General features: G+C 37.6%; 7 protein-coding genes across 7 annotated transcripts; 3 read left to right on the top strand and 4 right to left on the bottom strand.

The window, feature by feature from the left end:
- Positions 1-934: 934 nt before the first annotated feature.
- Positions 935-2325, bottom strand: SPOG_01467 (mannan endo-1,6-alpha-mannosidase; the record flags this gene model as incomplete). Its single annotated transcript, XM_013170155.1, has 2 exons — positions 935-2181; positions 2244-2325. 2 exons carry the CDS (start codon positions 2323-2325, stop codon positions 935-937), a joined length of 1329 nt encoding a protein of 442 aa, XP_013025609.1.
- Positions 2326-3362: 1037 nt separating this feature from the next.
- SPOG_01466 (transcription factor TFIIF complex beta subunit Tfg2) lies at positions 3363-9290 on the top strand. Its single transcript, XM_013170154.1, has 3 exons — positions 3363-3959; positions 4029-4172; positions 4245-9290. Exons 1-3 carry the CDS (start codon positions 3432-3434, stop codon positions 4512-4514), a joined length of 942 nt encoding a protein of 313 aa, XP_013025608.1. The 5' UTR covers positions 3363-3431; the 3' UTR covers positions 4515-9290.
- Positions 4516-5828, bottom strand: SPOG_01465 (fizzy-like protein Mfr1; the record flags this gene model as incomplete). The annotated part of the gene is made up of 2 exons (XM_013170153.1): positions 4516-5657; positions 5711-5828. 2 exons carry the CDS (start codon positions 5826-5828, stop codon positions 4516-4518), a joined length of 1260 nt encoding a protein of 419 aa, XP_013025607.1.
- SPOG_01464 (Sec23/Sec24 beta-sandwich domain-containing protein) lies at positions 5949-8726 on the bottom strand (the record flags this gene model as incomplete). The annotated part of the gene is made up of 4 exons (XM_013170152.1): positions 5949-6146; positions 6194-6936; positions 6975-7836; positions 7881-8726. 4 exons carry the CDS (start codon positions 8724-8726, stop codon positions 6042-6044), a joined length of 2556 nt encoding a protein of 851 aa, XP_013025606.1. The 3' UTR covers positions 5949-6041.
- A 185-nt stretch (positions 9291-9475) lies between the features above and the next one.
- SPOG_01463 (RNA polymerase I transcription termination factor Reb1) lies at positions 9476-11432 on the top strand. Its single transcript, XM_013170151.1, has 3 exons — positions 9476-10572; positions 10627-10953; positions 11000-11432. The coding sequence occupies exons 1-3, from the start codon at positions 9590-9592 to the stop codon at positions 11208-11210; spliced, it is 1521 nt and encodes a 506-aa protein (XP_013025605.1). The 5' UTR covers positions 9476-9589; the 3' UTR covers positions 11211-11432.
- Positions 11362-13500, top strand: SPOG_01462 (asparagine-tRNA ligase Slm5). The gene is made up of 3 exons (XM_013170150.1): positions 11362-11707; positions 11792-11915; positions 12000-13500. The coding sequence occupies exons 1-3, from the start codon at positions 11523-11525 to the stop codon at positions 13023-13025; spliced, it is 1335 nt and encodes a 444-aa protein (XP_013025604.1). The 5' UTR covers positions 11362-11522; the 3' UTR covers positions 13026-13500.
- A 465-nt stretch (positions 13501-13965) lies between these two features.
- Positions 13966-15826, bottom strand: SPOG_01461 (dipeptidase Dug1). Its single transcript, XM_013170149.1, has 2 exons — positions 15744-15826; positions 13966-15694 (listed from the first exon to the last, which is right to left on the bottom strand). Exons 1-2 carry the CDS (start codon positions 15767-15769, stop codon positions 14296-14298), a joined length of 1425 nt encoding a protein of 474 aa, XP_013025603.1. The 5' UTR covers positions 15770-15826; the 3' UTR covers positions 13966-14295.
- Between the last annotated feature and the right edge of the window lie 448 nt (positions 15827-16274).

The raw sequence follows: 16274 nt of genomic DNA, 5'->3' as shown, positions 1-16274 counted from the left end.
AGAAAAAGTAAATGAGAATCGTGGTAATTTAGAGAAAATCAAATAGAACAAAATCAATAACTTAATCAGTTATTTACAGCTCTGTTTACCTCGAATTCATGGAAATGACCGTAAATTCTAATATGAGCTCAATTTAAGAAGTTGTCAACGAAAGTAATGGTTATATAATCTTTTAATATATAAAATCATAAATTTCGTTGAATAAAATTGTTTTTTTTATGAATAGGTGCCTCAATTGCTGTTTTTAAAGAATTTGCAAAGGATGGTTGAAGGCAACAACCAGGAAGGAAGTAAACAAGTTTGCTCAAAATTCGCACCTCCAGTAGATTGCGTCAATAAGTAAAAGAAATATTTTCCTCCTCAAAATCAAAACAAAATAAATAGAATTATTCATTTGTTTTTCTTTTTTTTTTAAAAAAAAAGAGCCAAGCAGTTTAGAAATCGTAGAGCATAAAGTTTTGTAATCGGTTTGTTCAGTGAGCACAGCATGCCAAACCAACAAGTAAAAGAAAATGATAAGAATATAGGCAAATGCATGAATTTATGAGAGTGCATCACGATCGAATGCTTATACAATTTTCGCGAGACAAATTTACGTTTCAACTTTCGAATGAAGAACTTTACATGAAATTTAATTGAATCATAAATTGAATAACCGTGCATACAACGGACACTCTACCATAGTAGATCCAAAGGGATTTCAAGCAAAATTCAAACAAAAAACAAAACACAGTAAAAAAAGGGGGAAATTTGAGTATGTAAACGAACTGCATGTATAACATAACGTAAATAGGGTAGAAAAAGATGCTCATATAAATAAAATGAAAATGAACGACAAAAAACAGTAGCTAACATCAATAGCAATGAAAAAGGAATCTGAGAAAAAAGAGAGGACGATAGTAAGCACTGTCAATTTCAGGAATGATTCTTGATATTAAAAGAACAACCATATAGAAAATAATAGGAAAATGAGTGAAAAGAACGCTGTTAAAAAGCCTGCCCAGCCTTTATCACTTTTCGTGGCAGCAGGAACAGAATAGTTTACTTGCGTATCTTGCCCGGCACTTGGATTGGATTTTGAGCGTGCGCCTGTGTCAAGAGACAAAAGAGTAGTGTATTGAGGAGTTAAGACTGACTGGATCACCTCCAATGCCGAAAGCTGTTCACCGAGCCCATAATTATTATCCCATGTACCATTGTTCCAAGTCCACCTGTTTCCACAAGTGACAGCATCATAACCACCACTACAAGCCTTAGCAGCAGCTTTGGCGCTTGCATGGAGATAGGACATGATTGTTTCACTGGTGTATGGAGCAAGCTGCATGGTATAACTAAGATAACGAGCAAGCATACCTTTAAAAGCGGTTTGGTCATAGTTGCAAGAGTTTGACGTCTCACAAGAAGGCTCGTAAATAATTTTATCTTCATTGAAAAAGTGTGTCAGTGAACGATTCAGAAGTCCGTCCAAGTGGTCTTTCCATTCAGAAGTTCCATTTGTGTAATTGTACAGAAAGGCGGTACCAGCAAGGTAGACACCTGTTGTATAGGACCATTGTTCATTTGTAACAGTGCTACAATTTGAAGCAGTGTTTGAGCCATCATATACTGCATATGAATCCAAGTCGACAAAACCGACGCCTACGGACCAATCCCAGACTTTTCGCGCCAAGTCCACGTAGGTATCATTGTGCGTGTAGCGGGCAAGGCGAGCAGCCAATTGGAAAAGAGCGCCATTACTGATGGTATTTTTGTAGTCGTATCCTTGGTTAAATGTATAAATTTGCCAACGAATGCCACCATTACAAGTAGAATTATCCCATCGAGATGACATTTCGTTCAGCACTGCCTGTGCAAGGGCAGCCCACGATGTTTCCGTTTCATTATCATTAAAATTGATCTCAGCTGCTGACATTCCGGTCAAGCCCCAAATGCCCTGATCGTCGTTACCGAGGTCAAACTTCTCGCTGTTTGGGGCGAAATCATTATTTTCACCCTTGTTCGCCAAAAGGGCATCGGTAATTAGCTTCATATTGGTGCTATTCTTTGTTCCAGAATATGTATTTAGCATGCCATTAAGAGAAGAACCTGTCATCCACCAATATGCAGTAAATGTATGAGACGAAGGATTATAATAATTCAGCATTCCTTTCGTTACTGTATCGATACCGTTATAAACAGAGTCTAATATAGTGTTAGCAACGGGTTTGCAACCTTCGAGTAGATGCTTTTAAAAAAAAACGAACCTCTATCATCAGGATTCAAATCGAAACCAGAAATACTCTTGAAAAGAAAGAAAAGTATCCAAAAATAAGAAGAAAATTTCATGATAAAAATATTAGCCGTAAAAGGCTTCCTAAAAGATAGTTTTCTTTGAAGATTAAGGATGCGAAAACTTAATTGAGAGTTGGTTTCTGGCAGCCGTATTGTTTACATGGCTTTTCTACAAGGCGCAGTACAACTTTACCGAGATTGCTTACGATCTTTAATGTATAATAAGCTATAGGTAACTAAAGTTCGGTACACTATGTTACGTTATATGGAAAATGATTTTCTATCATTTTTCGTATATTTATTTGTTTGTAAACAACAATGAACACGAATGTAAGGATTGATTGTATCAGCATGCCTTTTATCTGTTTGACGATTCTTGTGCTTACGGGAAAGGGGATCCAATATATTTGATGATCTTAAGCTTAATGGTTTTTTTCCTTCGAATGAATTTGAAGGTTATATATCCACCGATAATTTCATCAAACAACCATAATAAGAACTATCATTTACGAAACAAAAAGGTTATCCATAGCTACATTCACTCTAACTGTAAATCTACAATGATACTCATGCATGAACGTTGTTCCATTTTTATTTATCCAAAAGTGAATTCGAGTAGAGAAGAGAAGGTTGATGTCGCTACCACTAGGGTTGAAAGGCCTCGCTTTTCATACATTCGAAGAAGCAAGATTGAACTATGTTAAATTAACAGATTAAATTGTATCGTATTTGATTGACTCTCTCATATGTTTTAATATACAAAGCATTTTTTTAGCAATTGCGATATTACTTACGATGCATAGGCTGTGAATGGAAAACATACCTTCGGATGAACCGATATATATGCCCATTCGTAATATCTTACATTATAAAATTTATAAAATATGGGTACACATTTTAAACCAAAGTATTTGATAATTGCATTATAAAGCAGTCTAGTACCCTTATTTGATACTTTATTTTGTATGGATGGTTTTGGCGTTAGTAAACCTAGCGTTACGTTAAGTAGTATAACAGATGTGTTACGCAATCTCAAAAAACATTAAGAATGGGAAAACAGTATTCGTTATCCAGGTTGGCAAAATCTCACTCAAGTAGTAAGACTGCCAACTTTCAACTCTACTTGACTTATTTATTGCTTTTTCAATAAGGAGCATAAAATGAGCGAGGAAAAACCGACAATTCGTACGGAGGATGATGACCGTTATGAGGATGATACCGGAGATTTGGATCTAGGCCAGATTGGCTCTCGAGTTTGGTTAGTAAAGGTTCCGAGGTTTCTTATGCAGAAATGGGACGCCATTCCTGATGATGAAAATGAAAACCTTGGATGTGTACGTGTGAAAAATGATGAGATTCAACTTTTACTCCATAACAAGCCGGAAAACGCCGATGTTCCTAAAAACTACAACTTGAAAGTAATGAACAAATTCGTTAGAAACTCTTATGTCTTTAGAGAATCGGAGTCATCATCTAGTAACACGAAAAACACTGCATTGGTCGGTACAGTTGCCCATGAATGTAATGTGACTCCAGTTATCAATGATGATTATCGACGCGTTATGCAAAAAAGAGCTTTGGCTGCCAGTGCTCCTAAGCGCAAAGTTCAAATGATTGATGATAGAGGTGCTAGCCTCCTTGCCCCTGGAACGCTGGGTGCTCGCAATAGAAACACTACATCATTTATTGTAAGTGTTTTCTTTTTATTTTTTTATTATCTAATCCTACTTGTAAACCGATTATTAACCCTTCTTTAGCGTAATGTTAAACCAAGAACTGGCGAGGGCCTAAAGAACTCACGTATTCCCAGAAACGAGCTATTAGATATTCTTTTCAAATGCTTTGAAGATTATGAATATTGGACTTTGAAGGGTCTTCGTGAATACGTTAAGCAACCTGAGGTAAGTCATTGCTTCTATCCACATTATTTATTACGCTAAGTGAAATGTACGAGAAACTAATTGAATGTGAAGGTTTATTTGAAGGAGGTTCTTGATAGCATAGCTATATTGAATAAACGCGGGCCTTATGCGTTAAAGTATAGCTTGAAGCCTGAGTATAAAGGAACAATGGATGCTGCCACGAGAGAACTTTTGAATCAACAAGTATCTCAATCGGATTCATTTCAACAGCCGAATGCAGACAAGGGTTCTGCCTCTCCAATTGGCCCTTCCTCATCCGCAAGTGATGCCAACAAAGATGGAGACAACGATGATGAGGTTGAAATGATTGATATTCTATAAGTTAACGAATTAATGAACTTTCTTGTTTTGGTTTTTTGTTGAAAAGCTTCCAAAATCTCAATGTTTCATCACCTGCTCCTGTAACGATAGACTGGCCATCAGGGCTCATAGACAAATGAAGCACACGGTTTGTGTGTCCAGTAAGATTAACAACGTTTGAAAGTGTTGGATACTTCCATAGTGAAACCTGATTTTTGGCATAGCCATGAGTAGTAACAATTTCATTCGACGTCTTAGACCATGCCAAATTGCATACTTGGGATCCTGTATCCAGCCGATTTTGCAGCTTTCCTGTTAATGTATTATGTATCATTAAGGATCTGTCGACTGTTCCTCCTCCACTTGCCAAAATTCCTCGTTGGTGAGGGCTCCACCCAATTGCTTTGACAGCGGCACTATGCTCCAAGAATGTATGCAGTGGTCTTGTGGTTCGATAGTCCCATACAACGAGTTTGTTGTCATTTCCGCCAGATGCCAATTGACCTAGGTTGCTTTCCCATTGAAGACCACAAATTTCTTGGTCATGTCCTTTAACTTTCAGATAACATTCAGATTGACGCAGGTCATGATGTGCTAGCATTTCATCTTTTCCACCACTTGTTAAAGTATTACCATTGGACGCTAATGCTGCTACTCTTTTGGAGTGGCCGCGTAAACTCCTTATGGGTTTGGTACATTCCGTGTCCCAGATGTGAATAAATCCTGAATCTGTTCCAACGGCGATATTAGTTCCTATTCCAGTCCACAAAACACTAGTCACATTGTTTGCTTCCCCAAAGTCATGGAGTTTCACCACTTTACCACTGTTGGCTGACCACAAATATACACTGCTCGCCAGACCCACTGCTAATATGTTTGATCTTCCCCAACTAAGCAAGTTAAGATAAAAGTCATCTTCCAAGTAAGGGGCATCCAAAACTTTGTATGGAGCTTTAGGAAATACTCTTTTAGGTTTTGGAGGACGAAGCAAGAGGTCTTGTGATTGAGGTGAGATGGGAGATAATGAGTACGAATTCCTTGTGGGAATGTCAAAGTAACTTTTTTCTGACTTCTCTTTGAGGTCTCCGTAGCGAAAGGTTCTTGAGGCTACCTGTTTATTTCCAAATAGTTCGATACTTAGAAGCTCCATAAATTGCCGTTGAACTGATTACATTAGCACTGAAGCAAAGGATTGTTCTATATTTATGTTCACTTACCACTTCCGGAACTCTTACGTCGTAAAGATGTTCCTTCACTTATTGTCTTCCGAATCGATTCAAAACTAATATCAAACTCATTGCTGACGTTGCGTATGGGGATGAATCTATCGCCCATCTTCGATTAATTCTCGCAGCGTTGGTCAAGGATAAAAGAAAAAGAACTTTGAAAAGACTCTAAGTTTATCCACATGTTTTGTTTGTTTTCCCTAAGCTATATGCTTTATTTTTGTTTACATGCATTGAGAAACAACGAGTTATATTTACTATCAAAAGATGAAAACCCAATTATTTATAAATAAAAATAAACAAACAAATATTATGACACAGATCAAGCAATTTGTTTGAATATATCTTGTTTTTGGAACCTGATTTTGTGAAAGAATGATTTCATGTCTATAGCATTAAGTGAAGAAAATGTTCCTCTATTTTGACTCTAAATTAGACGTTAGTACGAAGCAAAGTCTAAGCTTGTTAAGATACCTTTTCTTGAGCAAGTGCTTTGAGGCTGTTTTGAAATTGATCGAGATCCATTGAGTTAAAAAGTTGGTCTTCAACTAAACCAAGTGAACACTCTAAAATTTCGGTTTGCGTTTCTCCATTATCTTGCTGGGATATGCAATGAACACGAGAAAAGTCGACTTCTGTAATTTTCGTTAAGTAATCGCAGATGTTCTCAATTTGTATTGCAAATCTCGACTTGTATTCATGCGAATTTGATTGCTGGATAAGAAAATGACCTTTGTCAGAAGTGAAAAAATTACGGAAAGAAGTAGCTGAGACTCCACCGTGCGTCCACAGGTAAACCTTTCCCTGTATAAAGGATAAATAAATACCATTAACTTTCATACATCGACTTGAAGCAGCAGTAGGCTCCGGAATATTCAATTGACAATTTGGATCGTTAAATCCTGATTTAAAGCCCATATTGTGAAGAGGAATGATAACAGGATAGATCATCATGCAAATGACTTTAACATGTCCTGTTTTTATTTTGAAGTTGAAAAAAGTATTCCTACCTGCTTTCGATGGATTGCTAATAAAAACTCTTGATTTCATCAATGCCATCATATACGACGGAAAACTTTTCAAGTTTTCTGGCAAATATCCGTATATCTCGGAATCTGGACCTCGTTGACTACCATATTCAACCAGAAGGTCTACTATCCTTTTGCAAAACCAGTTTTGAAGATTTATAAGATTTTGGTTAGTTGAGATATACGCAGCTAATGGTTAGTAAAGGTTTTTAAATAAGTTGACTTACCGTGTTTTGCCATGCTAGCTACTAAAGTTTCACAATCTGCTTTAGAAAAAACGTCCTTTTTGGATGAAACAATGGGTAACCGTATATGATGGCATCTTACTCTCTCTGAGTTTTCAACTGTTCTGTAGAAAGTGAGAACTTGGATAGAAGCAGTTTGACTTAGTATACTAGCGGTTTGTTGTATTTCAAAATAAATAGCGGTTTCTGAATTAATTGCAGAAATGATTAGCGTGTTGTCCTTCGGATAATCACTAACTTTTCCTGCTTTAATTTGCTTAACCCGGAGACCTTTTGAAGAAGAAACCTTGATTTTGACGTGGGTACCAATAAATCCACTCAGAGATTCTAATACATCCCCTTTTAAGGTTGACTGTGCCGAACTACTAGTCAGATAGAAGAAGTAATTTCCGCCAGTTTTTAGACATAATTGTTCGATCAAGTCGTCGTATATTTCCGAGTCGTTTTCCAACACAAATAGGTCTATTGAGATTCCATGTTCAATTAAGTGCTGTGTATACAACTGCAACGATTGCTGCCTTCTTCGGTTCTCTAGCAATGATAAATGCTCTATATAATTCATTAGCATTTTTGTATGCACAAGTAACTTGCCTTTTCGCATAGCGTTGTCCAATCCAAGGATATGTATCTTTCCTTGCCTTTCTTCCAAGAGTTTAGCTGCAACTTTCACAGCGCTAAATAAAGCATTGCAGCCGTTGGTCTTGTCATTCAAACTTTTTTGAATGTGACTTAAGATACGAACTATGTCTAACTCATTTTGGCTTGGATCGATGGAAGTATCATAATGGAATACCATTTCATCCTCTTCCAGATCAGCCAAAACAGTTTCGTTTACCCATTGATTCTAAATAGGTTAGTAAAGTCAATTCTGTACATTAGGACACTTACGGATAAACGATAAAAGTGTAAAGCATTATCATAACCAATGAAGAGAATCCTAGACTTTGGAAATTTGGCTTTATATTTATCGCTTGTTAGCGTGAAGTTGATAGCTTCAACAATATTCCGTTTAAATCCGGTATTAGCGGATGTACGAGATATGTCAATTAGAAATATGTTCAAAAATGAACTTTCAGCTGAAGCTTCTTTTAGCAAAGCATCAAATGATGGTTTCATCAGGTTGCTTGTTGTAAGTTTTTCTTTTTCCATCAACACTCCTTGAAGGATACAGCCAAAATCATCTGTTATATTGTTGCAGGTATCGCAAAATTCGCACTTCCATTGTGATCCGCTGAAAATTGCATTGCTGTGGAAACTAAAGTAAGCACCGCAAATCGTGCAATATGGAATTGATAATTCTTTTCCATCTTCCCAATTGTACACGCAGTCAGGATTATTGACTGAAAAGGGATGTGCGATCAAGGAGAAAGGCAGGCTAGAAGGAATTTGATTAGCGTTTCTTGGGACAGTCCTGTATACTGAGCGAAGAAAGCAAGGATCCGTTGAATCCTTTAAGAAAAAAGTATAGTCGGTCAAAACAGTAGGAACGCAATCACTTGCAACCGGGTCGTATGGAACTTTGGAAAAAGAATTGCGGTTTTCCAGACGCTCAGATAAAATAGGATTGTATTTCCCTACAACAAGCTCACTAAGCTCGCTCTCGCTGGTACTGGAAGAGATTGATTTAGTTATCCATTCATCGTCCAAATGGGTATAGAAAGGACTTGGAATTGCACCTTCATCAGAACTATTTCGCGAAGAACAATTAGAGGAACATGATAAAGGTCCGCTCATAGAAAAGATCATCTTCAAAAAGAAATCACCAAAAAAAATCAGGACTCAAAATCTGAGCTGCCAGGAGCTAATACCTTAGTCTGGCTTGCCAGATACAGGCAACCAAGAAAAGCTGTGCAAAGAGACTTTTCAGAGAAGAAATTCAGAAAGTAACTTTTCTGTAGGTCTTCTTCGTACAGCTTTTTCAAGTTGGGTGTTGTAAAGTCAGTATGACTGTGTTTATTTACATATAGTAAATGTTGTTATGCCCGAGAACTGACTTAAGTAAAAACAAAAGAAGAAGATACATCTAAATTACATGTTTATTTTGTTTAAGAAGCTCTTCAGAGTACAAAATAAACATAATCCTTACCAATAAAAACTTGTGCCTATAATGGTAACGTATTTTGTGTACTCATCTTATTTGAATGAACTACTGACATAATCAGAATTAAATATATAAAAGATATTCTGCAAGAAAAATCAATCAAACATTATAACGTTGGCCTTCTTGTAAAACTTATATTATTACATGGACACGCAGAAAAGCATATGAATTAATAACTACATTTCCCCTAAAAAAACAAATAGATAGTAGTTTTCTTATTATAAAGCCAGTTTCAAGAGAAACCTAAAATGTACGAAGTATATAAACAAACGCTCTTGTTTTCTAAAACATGTTTGACTACCATATAGTGTAGTGCACGGAGTCATTATTCGTTTCTTGGAAGTCACCACCAAAGACTGCAAGTTGTGTCTGACCCTTCCTTTTTCGGCCATATCTTTGTTTGGCAAATAAGGCTGTGTTTTAGAAATTATAGCTAATTTATTTTAATTAATACCTTAATAGTCGCTCTAGTTTTGATAAGGTTTGGGGTTTCTAAATGAATAGTTCAGTGCTGGATCCGGAACTTCAAATGCCCGAGTTTCTTGGGGTAAAGTCACTAGAACGAACCAGAAAACGGAAAGGAAATTTTGATGATACTTTTTCTTTAAACAAGGAATTAAATCAATCTGCCTCAGAATTGTCGGAGTCACCAGAAGGGTTGAGTTCTCTTAACCCTGCAAAGGAAGTTCGAAGAGATGATCGCAGTTTTGAAGCACTGATGTCCTTACAAACTGGCAGTCCGAGCATAAATTCGTCCAACCAGGCAGTCCCAATGAGTGCTATAACGACAACGAATATTCCACTAGCGGCCGATGATTTAGGGTCAGAAGAATATTTACCAAAGCCAGCTACGGATGCAGGAATTGTTGAAGGTTCTGCTTCAACGGTGACTACTGGACCACTTTTAATGAACACGAGTTTAAAAAAAAATCCTCCCCAAGATACTAATTCTAGAGGTAACGCTAGGTGGACTGCAGAACATTGGGATTATCTTGAGCAGCGGATGCAAGAGTTTTGTGATGCATTTCAGATGACACATCAACAAGTTGGAGAGCTTTTGCAAGATAAACGCCTTCATGGACCACTTTCATCACTTGTTAAGATATTAGTAGATGAAATGCCAAGCTTTACAAGAAGAACAATCCTACGACATTTGAGAGCCTTTTATAATATTCCTGGTTACGAAAAATATAGCCGGAGAAACTCAAGTGGAAAGGGCGACTTTGGTGTTCAGGAGACAGCCATTATAGCCCAGGAAGTACGGAACTTTATTTTGGAGCAAGGTTGGACTGAATACCAGTTCTGCAATCAAATTTGGGCAGGAAAATGCCCAAAGCCCATTCGTGCCTTTTATTCTAATTTATATAAAAAACTCTCACATCGAGACGCAAAAAGTATATATCACCACGTTAGGAGAGCTTATAACCCATTTGAGGAGCGCTGTGTGTGGAGTAAGGAAGAAGATGAAGAGTTGAGGAGGTAAGATGATTTGTTTTATGTTACATTCTGGAGTATACGTACTAAATTTTCTAGAAATGTTTTGGAGCATGGGAAATGTTGGACCAAAATTGGCCGTAAAATGGCACGCATGCCAAACGATTGCCGGGATCGTTGGCGTGATGCAGTTCGTTTCGGCGATCGATTGAAACGCAATGCATGGTCTTTGGATGAAGAAACTCAGCTATTGCAAATCGTGGCAGAGTTACGGAATCGAGAGGATATTAGTTCCGATATTAACTGGACCTTAGTAGCACAACTTTTGGGAACAAGGACGAGGTTGCAATGCCGATATAAATTTCAGCAGCTAACCAAGTCTGCTCCCAAATTTGAACTACAAGATAACGTTTGGCTCTTGGAGAGGTAAGAATAAACCTTGAATAAGTGTATATATTAACTTAGCTCATAGAATTTACGATTCACTTGTCAAGTATGGAGATCAAATTCATTGGGATGGTATCGTGAGAGAGGCAAATGGGCGCTGGTCCCGTGATCAAATACTGTTTCAGTTTATTAATTTGAAAAAAATGATTCCAAGTTATGATAACTTCCCCCTTCTAGAGGCTACACAATCCGCTATTTCCGATTTCAAAGTAGTACTCTCCGGATTTTCTGGCTGAATTGAGGTTGGTTATAATTTTCCATGTCATCCGTTTTCCTCTATTCAATATATTTTTACGCTTTGTCTTTCTATCTAGTCATTCAACTTCTTTTCTATTCCTGTTGTTCGGTCAACTCTCGGTGAATTCGGTATTTTTAGAGGTTTCGAGGTTTCGTGTATAAAACGGATTTCATGTACGAAAAACCCATTTATTTTGATGTAAATTTCCAAGAAAATTGACTTTCCGTCTACCTTTTTTGCATGTTTCCTTTATATATTATTTAATACAGTTAATAATTTTTACTGCATAATCATTTTGTAGCACTCATTTATGAAGCAGTTTCTTCCAACAACATTGAAAAGCCTGTGGAAAAAACCACAAATTGGGAACGTTGTAGATGTGTATGGGTGGATACGATCGCTTCGGAAATCCAAAAATGTGTGTTTTGCTATGGTCTCTGACGGCACGTGTCAACAGCCCATTCAGGTGGTAGCCACTCCAGAGCAAGCTCATTTGTAAGTATTCGATAGTTGTTGACATGTTTAATGTATTTTGTTCAAGTTCTTTGCTGATAATAAGTTCACTAACATTTCTCCTAGATTATCTTACGGTGCTAGTGTCAAGGTCCAAGGAAAACTTGAAATTTCTAAGAAAGCAGCTCTCGGAAAGCAACAGTACGAATTATTAGCTGAAAAGATCGATCTTTATGGAAAAGTAAACAATGTACGACACGGTAGTTGGTTGCTAAGTTAGCACTTAATGTTATTTTAAGAGTCAACAAATTCATACTAACATTCAAAAAACTAGGACTATCCAATTCAAAAGAAAAATTTGACGACAGAATTTTTGAGGCAATATCCTCATTTAAGAGTTCGCACTGCGAAACAAAATGACATGTTTCGTCTAAGGTCTGACACCTTGGAAGGATTACGGTCTTTTTTAGCAAAGAACGATTTTATTGAAACCAATCCCCCTCTTTTAACATCTTCAGATTGTGAGGGTGCTGGTGAAGTGTTCCTAGTCACCCCTCATTCAAAAGAAAATGACTTTGCTGGTAATTCTAATGTTTCAAACAAGGATGAGCAAAAGTCTTTGTTTTTTGGAACGCCGACATTTCTGACCGTCTCTACCCAGCTTCATTTGGAAGCGTTGGCCCTTGGAATGTCTCGGGCTTATACGATTACACCAGCTTTTCGAGCAGAGAATAGTCATACGAGTCGTCACTTGGCAGAATTTTGGATGCTTGAAGTTGAAATTGCCTTTATAGAATCATTGGACACCCTTACGGATGTTGTAGAAGACCTTATCAAATATCTGATTCAATATCTTCAAGAAAAAGGACATTATCGGGAGCATTGGAATCATGTATTGAAACAGTGGCATCGAATATCATATACAGAAGCAATGGACGCTCTAAAAAATTCAAGCAACGCTTGGCATGATCCTCCAGAATGGGGCAATGATCTTAGCAGTGAACATGAACGCTATCTGACAGATGCTTATTTGAAGGGACCTGTATTTGTGACCGATTACCCTGCTTCTATCAAGCCTTTTTACATGAAGCCCAGCTCAAATAACACTGTCGCAGCAATGGATTTATTAGTCCCGCAAGTGGGAGAATTAGTCGGTGGATCCTTGCGGAAAGATTCCATTACTTCGGAGGAAGTGCCAAAGGGATTAGAATGGTATTCTGAAATGCTTCAACAAGCCAATACCCCTCACGGTGGTTTTGGGCTTGGTATTGAACGATTGCTAGCGTTTCTAGAAGGTAATGCAACAAACGTACGTGAAACCATTCCTTTTCCACGCTCTTCCGGATCAATATTTGCTTAAACTAATCTCGCAACAAATTACCTCACAATGGATGAGAGAATTGAGCAACGTTTACCTTTTGCTGAGATTTACCAAATTCATGATTAAATTGAATGCTTATTCTCGTCAAAATTTCTAGAAATGATGAGGTCCTCCAGAAAGACAAATTGACTGTAGATTCCTTCATAAGAGTCATTAACGTTATACAATGTTGAAATGTCTTTCGAATCTAGAATATACGGAACTTCAATTTTGGCCTTGTCACGTTAGTAATTCTCACGGGTTATGAGAACAAATATAGATTGGAAGTAGTAACTACAGTTGTAGAATTGTATATGTTAATTGGACTCTGGTGTACTACGTACATAGAAGCTAGGAATGTCCAGGGATCTGGTTAAGTGCTTCGATGATCTTATTCAACCACACCATTCAAATATATATCCTCGCTGAGACAGCTAATGTAATCTATATCTTTGTATCTCTCACTGGTTTCCCTTTGTGAAATAGGTTCTTAACTCATAAAACGTATTTCTTTGTTTTGTTTACTATTTGTAATAATTATCCTTTAGTCTTATGTTATTTGTTAATATTTTAAAGTATGTTCTTATGATGGCGTATTGTAATAGTTATTATATTAACAAGACATCTATCATGACAGGCCTAAGAACATAAATAAACCTTGAAGGAGATGAGTTTTTTCGGGATTGCTCTCAATGCGATTAACCATCTGAAATTGCAAGTCAACAAAAGGTTCAGGGAGATCATACTTAAGTACTTGGTAAACTTATTTGAGGGTACGTTACAAAAGATATTCTAATCATTTAACATCATATTCCATGTTTATATTATGAACTATAAGTTATGAAAATACACTCTTCTACTTGTCCTCATCCTTTAATACTTTATTAGAAGCCTTTTAACATATTTAAAGATATACGAATAGTTTTAATTACTTTAATAATATCAAGTTAACATTTTATGTTTCCTTAATCCATAAACTTTGTACCTAATCTTCAGCTTCAGTCAAACAAACCTCTCATTTATATTATATTGAATAAAAGACTTCACCAACCGTATTACTTTCTATTGATTAAAATGCATGCAGAAAAATTTTCATGTTAAGAGAATAATCTTAAGATAGGTATATGTCCATGATCAATTATAGTGGGAAAAAAGGGAACCCAAGCTTCCAATGAAAAGCATAAGGAACGAGAACACTCTATAAACCTGAATGCAGTGAAGCTTAGGGATATGAGACTGTAAAGAATAATAAAAGATAGTATCAACAGGTTTACTGCTGTTCTAAAGCCAACTCGTGAACATAAGTACAAAAGAGCTTAATACCCTTCATGAAGTTATCCAAGTCTAATTTTTCATTGATGCTATGAGCACCATCATCACCACGGCCCATGGGTAGCAAAAGAACATTCCTATTCAAGGCGTGTTCGAAAGTAACGGTGACAGGGATGGAACCACCTTCACGGACAAAGTCAGGCTTGACACCAAAAACACGCTCAGTGGCACGACTTCCAACGTCATAGTGCCAGTGGTTGGGGGAAGAACTCCACCAGGCACCAGCGTGAAGAGCATGGAAGGTAAGTTTGTTCTTGGAACCCAAAGCGCTGAAAACCTTTTCTACATGGTCTTGTACAAGCTTACGAACAGTTTCGGGTTCCATGTTGGGTACGGTACGAATGGAAAATTTACCATTCACCTTGGCGGGAATGACTGTCTTTGCACCGCTACCACTGAAGGCACCTTCAATACCATGAAGGGACAATGTAGGGTAACGCCAGCGGTGTTGCAAGGTACGCTTGGTATCGCTATAAATGGAAATGTCAGCACCGGTGGCATTCTTCAAATCGCTCATCTCATAGTCGATGGTGTCGTACAGACGGTCTTCCTCAGAAGTGAGCTCGGCGACTTCGTCCATAATACCAGGGATCAAAATCTCGCCGTTGGGCTTGACTAAGGAGCTCATGACGGCAATCAAATCAGTCATAGGCTCATGAACGGTACCGCCGAAAACACCAGAATGCAGGTCGGCAGCAGGGCCCTCTACGGTCATGCTAAAGTAGCTTACACCACGTAATCCGTAAGTCAACACGGGCTTTTTGGTACCCAACCAATAAGTATCGCTGATACAAACACAGTCTGCCTTGGCAAAGTACTTTTGAGCCTCGGCACGAATGAGATCATCAAGGCCCTCGCTACCATACTCTTCCATACCTTCAAAGCACATCAACAAGTTGACAGGGAAGTCCAAACCGCATTCTTGGTAGGCTTGAACGGCAGACATCCAACCAATGAGGGGACCCTTATCGTCAGTGACACCACGAGCAATCATACGGTCCTTATTGTCCACTTCAAGCTTGAAAGGTTCAGTAGACCAGCCGTCAGATTTCGAAGCAGGTTGAACATCAAAATGATTGTAGATTAAAACAGTCTTTTTGGAAGGATCACTTCCATATTGACCAAGGACAATAGGGGGCAAGGGGACCTTTTGACCGTCCATTTCATGGAAGCCAATGTCGCGCTTTTCCATCTTGGCTCCAAGTTTGGTGAATTCATCAACGACAAAGTCGGCCATTTCATAGACCTTAGGACGAAGGTTGGCATCTGCAGACACGGAAGGAATGGCTACCGCTTTCGCGAGAAGAGCGATAAATTCATCCTTTTTCTGGTCGATCCTGAACCACGTGTTAGGAAAAGATTTCTGTAGTACTTAGATTTACATACAAGTTGTACAAGGTTTCAAGTGTCATTTTCTTGCAAAGCAGCTTTAAAGAGCGTGTTGGTTAAAGTTGACTTGGGTTTTCGCGTTATGTTTGTTTTTGATAATAAGTCACTACGGTCATTTTTGTTAAAGTCCGATACACGAATAACGCAATGGAACAAGCACTAAAGGAATACTTACAGTACTTCATAGCAATTTTGGGCAATGCCGGTATTTGTAAACTTATTAGACGTTTCGTTTGTATAATGTGAGAGCATTTTAGATAATCCTAAAGTCGCCTGGACAAGATTTCAATGTTTTTATTTATCATTAAAGAACTGATTCATATACAGTTTATAGTATGGAATACTTATTTAAGTTCTATCATTCTTGACTTGCAGAAAACAGAAATTGTTAGCTACTGAAAGGAATCTTTCATCTAATACGATAAGCAAAGTCACTTCGTTCTGACTTGGCATTCGATAGTACTCCTTCTTAAAATTTGTATTTTTTAGTTGTATTTGGTGTGTTTAAAGAAGCATTTTTCAAACGAT

This window comes from Schizosaccharomyces cryophilus, assembly GCF_000004155.1.
Source record: "Schizosaccharomyces cryophilus OY26 unplaced genomic scaffold supercont4.8, whole genome shotgun sequence".
NCBI lineage: Eukaryota > Fungi > Ascomycota > Schizosaccharomycetes > Schizosaccharomycetales > Schizosaccharomycetaceae > Schizosaccharomyces > Schizosaccharomyces cryophilus.
This window is presented reverse-complemented; position numbering and strand designations above follow the sequence as displayed.